General features: G+C 54.6%; 1 protein-coding gene across 1 annotated transcript; it reads right to left on the bottom strand.

Annotated features, from left to right (window-relative positions):
• Positions 1-220: 220 nt before the first annotated feature.
• On the bottom strand, positions 221-6,876 carry LOC119327809 (aspartic proteinase nepenthesin-1-like). The gene is made up of 2 exons (XM_037600894.1): positions 6,593-6,876; positions 221-1,331 (listed from the first exon to the last, which is right to left on the bottom strand). The coding sequence occupies exons 1-2, from the start codon at positions 6,874-6,876 to the stop codon at positions 221-223; spliced, it is 1,395 nt and encodes a 464-aa protein (XP_037456791.1).
• Positions 6,877-7,327: the final 451 nt, after the last annotated feature.

The raw sequence follows: 7,327 nt of genomic DNA, 5'->3' as shown, positions 1-7,327 counted from the left end.
GTTCGTTGTGCCTAGCTAGAGCAGATAACGTAGAACCGTACACAATACGTGCATTAACACATACTCCCTCTGTTCATAAATATAAGTCTTTTTAAATATTTAAACAAGTGACTACGTATGAAGCAAAATGAGTGAATTTATGTACATTGTAGTCCAACTAAAATGCCAAAAAATCTTATATTTAGAAACGGAAAGAGTACAAATGCACGTGCACGTTCGGTCACAGCTTGTCGCAGCGCGCGGGCGCGAAGACCATCTTATTGCTGTCCAGGTCGTAGACGATGTACATGTTCTGCTGCTGGAAGTTGCCTATGATCGCCCAGTCGCTTTCGCCCGCTGAATGGACCACCACGCACAGCCCGCCGCCTGTGCCGTCGCCGTCGTCGTCGAGATCGAGCACGTAGTTCTCCCGTGGCAGGTCCCAGTCCGCGCCCTCTAGGTGGAGGACTAGCTTCGGCACTGTGGGCACCTTCTTCTTCGGGGCGACGTCGAAGCACGGCATGCTATCAGCATCAGTGGAGTCGTTCGCGATGGGTAACGGCACCTGCGACACGAACGCCTCCCGGAGGCTTCGGAACACGGCCCGCGGGAAGATCGTGATGCTCGTGCCTGAGTCCATGATCGTCCCGCCGGAGCCATCGTCGTTGAGCGCAAAAGCTGACTCGTTAAACGGCAGCCGCGTCTTGCCGATGGTGACGCCTTTGAGTGAAAGATAGTAGAACGAGCTGAGCGCACCCCCAGTGTTTGGGACGAACGGGGTGGACTGGATGGGCCCCGTGGCGTGCGCTTCAAGGTCATCAGGCGTCCCCAAGAACACCGGGCTGGTCCTGAACTCTACCATGGTCGTCAAGCAGTGGGAGAATCTGTGCACCTTGAGCTGCGACGGCAGAGACATCGGGCCGCGCCCGAAGCCGGCGATGCCGGACTCGTTCGAGTTGAAGGTGCCTTTGTTGTCCATGCCACAGCCAAAGTGGAGGTTCGGCACGGCGGCAACCGTGCCGCACTTGCCGTGGGGCGTCTTGAATGTGAAAGTGTCCTCGACGATCTTGCCCACGGTGAAGGATCCGTCGCCGTAGTAGTAGGCGTACGAGCAGAAGTTGTCTTTGACGGCGCACCGAGAGAGCGGGAGGCCGCCCCGCGTGCAGAGAGGGTCGGAGCACAAGACATCACGGAGGATGCGGGAGGCGGAGGTGTTGAGAACCGGGAACGGCTGGTCGAAGCAGTGCACGCAAGCGCACTGCGTCCAGATGAGGTCGCTGCCGGTGTCCAGCTCCAGTGCCACGCGCTGCGGGCGCGGCGTGCCGATGCTGAAGTGGATGAGGTACTCCGAACTTGTAAGACAATAGGCTTTGGGAGGAACCGGCACAACCCTCTAGGGATGGCCTATCACATATATATATAATGAGGTGGTATACAACGTTACAATATACACATGTAAATACAGTCTAACACCCTCCCTCAATCTTAGCCACTTTCTAATGAATCTAGAAGGGTAAGATTGCGCCTGCAAGTCTCAAACTGTGGCAAAGGCAATGGCTTGGTGAAGATGTCAGCAAGTTGATCCTTGGAAGAAATAAACTTGATCTGTAGTTGCTTCTGAGAGACACGTTCACGCACAAAGTGATAGTCAACTTCAATGTGTTTCTTTCGGGCATGGAATACCGGATTTGCAGAAAGGTATGTAGCACCGATGTTATCACACCAAAGAACAGGAGGCTGTGATTGGGGTATACTTAACTCCTGAAGCAAGGACTGTACCCAGATGATCTCTGATGTGGCATTGGCCACAGCCTTATACTCAGCCTCAGTACTGCTACGCGAGACAGTAGCCTGTTTCCGAGCACTCCAGGCAATCAGGTTAGAGCCAAAGAAGACAGCATAACCCCCCGTGGATCGCCTGTCATCCGGATTGCCAGCCCAGTCTGCATCAGAATATGCTGAAAGACAACCAGAGTCAGACGGCCGAATATGCAAACCATGAGCCACCGTGAAACGAATATAGCGCAAAATCCGCTTAACAGCAGACCAATGAGTGTCACGGGGTGACTGCAGATACTGGCAGACTCGGTTAACAGCATAGGAAATGTCTGGTCGCGTGATCATCAAGTACTGGAGCCCACCAACAATACTCCTGTACTCTGTCGCATCAGAAGAAGAAAGAAGCACACCATCAACAGCATTGAGCTTATCAGTGGTAGACATGGGTGTAGTCGTCGGTTTGCACTTAAGCATCCCAGCTCGCTGCAACAAATCCAGAGAGTACTTCTTCTGCGTCATAACAAGGCCAGCAGCACGAGAAGTAACCTCCACACCAAGAAAGTAATGAAGCTTCCCAAGGTCCTTGACCGCAAAATCAGCACCAAGTGAGCGAACAAGCGCAGTAGCGGCCGACTGAGAGGAGCTGACCAAAATGATATCATCTACATAGACCAACAAGTACATAGTAACCTCAGGCCTTTGAAGAAGAAACAATGAGGAGTCAGCAGTTGATGATGCAAAACCATGAGCACGAAGAGCCATTGCAAGACGAGCATGCCAAGCACGAGGAGCCTGCTTCAGACCATAAATTGCCTTGGACAGACGACAGAGATGATCAGGGCGATCCGGATCAGAGAAACCCGGAGGCTGGCGCATGTAAACCTCCTTCGCCAAGACACCATGAAGAAAAGCATTTTGAACATCAAGCTGACGAAGAAACCAACCTCGAGTAACAGCCAGAGAGAGAAGAAGTCTGATGGTAGTAGGCTTGACCACTGGACTGAAGGTGTCTTCATAGTCAAGTCCAAAACGCTGTCGAAAACCACGAGCAACCAGACGAGCCTTATAGCGCTCAATGGACCCATCAGAATGCCTCTTCACTTTGAAAACCCATTTGGAATCAATGACATTTACCCGTGATTGTGGAGGAACAAGAGTCCATGTCTGATTGCGAAGAAGCGCTTGATACTCCTGCTCCATGGCCTCTCTCCAATGAGGAATGCGCATAGCAGCTTGATACGTGCGTGGCTCAGAGGATGGATCTGCGAGAGCAGCAGACATGCATGCCGCTAACCAAGCAACTGTGCCATCGTGACGTTGCTTAGGCTAAAAAATGCCACTCCGACTGCGCGTATGTGGACGTAGAGCAGCAGCAGGAGCCGGCGGAGGCGAAGGTGACGGAGATGTGACGGTCACCGGAGATGCAGGAATCACCTCAGGCGAGCTCGGGACAGACGACTCCGGACTGCATGGCGAAGACTGGCCCGACGACAGGGGCTCAGAGGCCATGGGCGAACCGAGAGTGGGCGAGGCCAGCTCCGGTGACACCGGCCCAGACGGCCTTGGCGAGGCGAGAGCAGGCGAGGCCGGCCCTGATGAGAAGGGCCCAGACACCCTGGGCGAGGCAGGGGCGGGCGAGGCCAGGCCTGGTGATGACTGCCCCGACGCCCTGGGCGAGACGGGGACCGAGGAGGCCGGCCCAGTCGGCGGGGTTGCAGGGCGCGACGATGGCGAAGGCAGCCCAGAAGCCAGAGGCGACCGGGCCAGGACGTCGATCGGCCGTGCATGAGCACGGAAACCGAGGCCATGCAGGGGCGCCATGTGCTCCTCATGCAAAACAGAAGGTGCCGAGGATGAAGGCGATGGCGACGAAGAGGAAGATGGCACTTCTAGAATCTCCAAACGAGCCCCACGACCAGTGCCTGCACCATGGTTAGGCAACAATAGAGTAGAATATGCAACATCATCAAATTGGTCAGAAGCAACAGAGGATGAATGCATGACAGGTGGCTCGGTAGTGGACACAGGGAGTTTGGCAAAGGGAAAAACATGCTCATCAAACACAACATCCCGAGAGATGTAGACACGATTAGTGGGCACATGAAGACATTTGTATCCTTTATGAAGAGAGCTATAACCAAGAAAAACACACTTCTTGGAACGAAACTCGAGCTTACGCTTGTTATATGGACGGAGATGGGGCCAGCAAGCACACCCAAACACCTTGAGAAAGGTGTAGTCCGGTTGTTCATTAAGGAGAACTTCAATGGGAGTCTTCATATTCAAAACACGAGTGGGAGTACGATTGATGAGAAAACATGCAGTGGTGAAAGCATCACTCCAAAAACGAAAGGGAACAGATGCATGGGCCAAAAGAGTCAGACCAGCTTCAACAATGTGACGATGCTTACGTTCTACTGAACCATTCTGCTGATGTGTATGTGGACATGCTAAACGGTGAGTGATCCCAAGCGACTGAAAAAAGGAGTTGAGGTTGCGATACTCGCCACCCCAGTCCGACTGAACATGAACAATTTTGTGCTTGAGAAGGTGTTCAACATGTTTTTGGAACTGAACAAAAATGTCAAACACATCAGATTTACGTTTGATAAGATAAAGCCAGGTAAAGCGGCTGTAAGCATCAACAAAACTGATATAGTAATTATGACCACTAACAGAAGTCTGAGCAGGACCCCATACATCTGAAAACACAAGTTCTAAAGGATGTTTCACCTCACGACTGGACTCCGAAAAAGGAAGTTGATGACTCTTCCCCTGCTGACAAGCATCACACACTGCTACATCTTTATTACTAGACACACTAGGAAGCTCATGACGACGCAAAACATGCCGGACAATAGGTGTGGCCGGGTGACCAAGACGAGCATGCCACTGTGACGGAGATACCCGAACTCCACTGAAGACGCGAGCGACGCCAGGATGCTCCAGACGATAGAGACCTTGGCAGAGCCGCCCACTAAGAAGAATGTCCCTCGTGCCCCGATCCTTAATAAAAAGATCAAAAGGATGAAATTCACAAAGCACATTATTATCACGAGTGAGTTTGAACTGAAGAAGATTACGTGTCACAAATGGAACTCGAAGAACATTGCGAAGTTGAAGACTCCTATTGGCATGTCTAGTGAGAAGTGATGCTTGACCAATATGAGAGATGTGCATACCTGCTCCATTGGCGGTGTGGATCTTGTCGGAGCCATGGTAGGGTTCACGAGTGTGAAGCTTCCCCATCTCACTGGTCAGGTGCTCTGTCGCCCCAGAGTCCATGTACCAGTGGGGATCAATGGAGTAGGACTGAGTGTGTCCCTGTGGCTTCTGCGGCGGCGGACGATCAGCCATGGCGACCTGACGAGCAAAGTTGCGTGTATCCTTCCCGTCATTGCCGAGACCAAGAAAACCCCGCTGGAAGCGCTTGTGACACTTCGAGGCCCAGTGCCCATCGCGACCATAAAGTTGGCACACACGTGGACCACCAGCCCCTGGTAGCGTCGCAGTAGGAGGAGGGGCCGAGGCGGGTGGTGGTGACTGCCCCGAAGGAGCCCTGGATGAAGCAGAGGAGCGACCACCCTTGGTGGCGGCGTTTGCTGAGAGGGCGCCGTTGCCCCTGGATCGGCGCGTCTCGACTCGTTGCTCAGTAAGCAGGAGGCGTGAAAAGACCTCGTGTGCTGGCATGAGCGTGGAGTTGCCTCTCTCATTGATGATCTCGACTAGGGCGTCATACTCCTCATCAAGACCATTGACAATAAACGAGTTGAACTCGGAGTCGGTGAGGGGCTGTCCAATGGAGGCCAGCGTGTCGGCGAGACTCTTGACTTTGTTGTAGAACTCAATGGCGGTGGAGTCAAGCTTCTGACACTCCCCAAGTTGGCGACGGAGCCCAGATACACGAGCCTGCGACTGTGCGCAAACGAGCGCTCAAGAATAGTCCATGCCTTGTGGGACGTCTTGGCGAAGACAACAAGCCCAGCAACGGCCGGAGAGAGCGACCCCTGGATGGAGGAGAGGTTCGCCTGATCCTGTCCTGTCCAGACACGGTGAGCCGGATTATAGACCGGACCGTGCACGCTGTCAACCAGCGCAGGAGGGCAAGGGAGAGAGCCGTCGACATAGCCAAGCAGATAGTGACTCCCAAGAAGCGGAAGAACCTGCGCGCGCCAGAAGATGTAATTGTCCGACGACAACTTGATGGTGATGAGATGGCCGAAGTGAAACGGCGGCGGCAGCTGCGATCCCATCGAGGAGACTGGCTGAGGTGAGACCACCGTGGAGACAGTCAGAGGGGCAGCCGGCGCGGTGACAGAGGGCGCGATGGCCGCGGTTGACGCCGCGAAGCCTGCCAGCGCGACGTCCTCCGCCACCAGCGGCGCAGTGGCCGAGGGCGCGACAGCCGCGGTTGACGGGGCGGCGGCGGTGTGGGCCACAAGCGCCTGCCCGGGCGAAGTAGCAGCCGGCGGGAGCGCGAAGAGGGAGCCGACGCTCTGTGTCCCGATCGGCGCCTGAAGGGAGGCGGCATCCAGCGGCCTCGAGAGAAGTGCCGCGAGGGAGGCCGGCAGAAAACCGGTGGCGGTGGAGCCGGACGCAGCGGCGGACGTCATAGCAGTCGGGTGACGGCGACGGCGGGCGCGGCGGCGGCGGCGGTGGCGGCGGCGACGGCGGCGGCGGTTTAGGGTTTTTAGGCGGAAGCGGACGTAACCTAGCGTGATACCATGTAAGACAATAGGCTTTGGGGGGAACCGGCACAACCCTCTAGGGATGGCCTATCACATATATATATAATGAGGTGGTATACAACGTTACAATATACACATGTAAATACAGTCTAACAGAACTGATGTCCTCTCTGCCGACGGTGCCGCGGGCCACCGGCGCGGTCACCGCGCCGGGACGGGCGGGGGAGTGCAGGCTGGCCAGGCGGGCCTTTGACCGGGCGGCCATCCGGCTGAGAAGCTCGCGCCTGGTGAAGCCGCGGCCGCTGTCCGCGTGCGTAAGGTCGGCGCGCACGGCAACGGGGCTGGTCGCCGACTCGGCCACCGGCCAAGCGAACAAGATGGTGAGGAAGAGAACACAGGGCGAGAGCTGCGACACTGACAAGATCTTCATGCTGTTGAGTTTGAAGTGCTAGCACCTACTCCACTTAGTAGACGTGGATTTATAGTCCTACGTACACACACGGGCTAGCAGCCGTGGGTTCTCGCATCGCACACAAATATCACTCGTATGGCTCCAAATCTTGGTGCCGGTCTCGTCTATGCTTCCAGAAGATATCTGGATGCATGCATACATCTGACAAGACTCCAACCAACGACGCCAGCAAGTGGTAGGTCTACGTTGAACATAAGTCTTGCAGCGCACTCAAGTCTGTCCATCATGAGCCGAAATCGAAAAGGGGCTTTCTAAAAATCAGTCCACTAAAATTTAACCAGGTCTCAGTCGATCATGCAACATTTTATCCCAACATTTGCAAAAAACAAAAAATCCTACTGATTGCCATCTTGTTGGTTGTAGCATGTTTTGTAGCACAGGCATAGCATCTCATCGGTTGTAACATCCG

The sequence above is a fragment of the Triticum dicoccoides genome, chromosome 7A, assembly GCF_002162155.2.
Source record: "Triticum dicoccoides isolate Atlit2015 ecotype Zavitan chromosome 7A, WEW_v2.0, whole genome shotgun sequence".
In the NCBI taxonomy this organism is placed as follows: Eukaryota; Viridiplantae; Streptophyta; class Magnoliopsida; order Poales; family Poaceae; genus Triticum; species Triticum dicoccoides.
This window is presented reverse-complemented; position numbering and strand designations above follow the sequence as displayed.

What these genes read in the sequence shown, in the direction of transcription:
- LOC119327809 (XM_037600894.1), bottom strand. Translation starts at nt 6,876, where the DNA reads ATGAAGATCTTGTCAGTGTCGCAGCTCTCGCCCTGTGTTCTCTTCCTC. An exon ending in GACATCAGTTCTGTTAGACT is followed by an intron (nt 1,332 to 6,592) that starts GTATTTACATGT and finishes TTGTCTTACAAG; the next exon opens with TTCGGAGTACCTCATCCACT.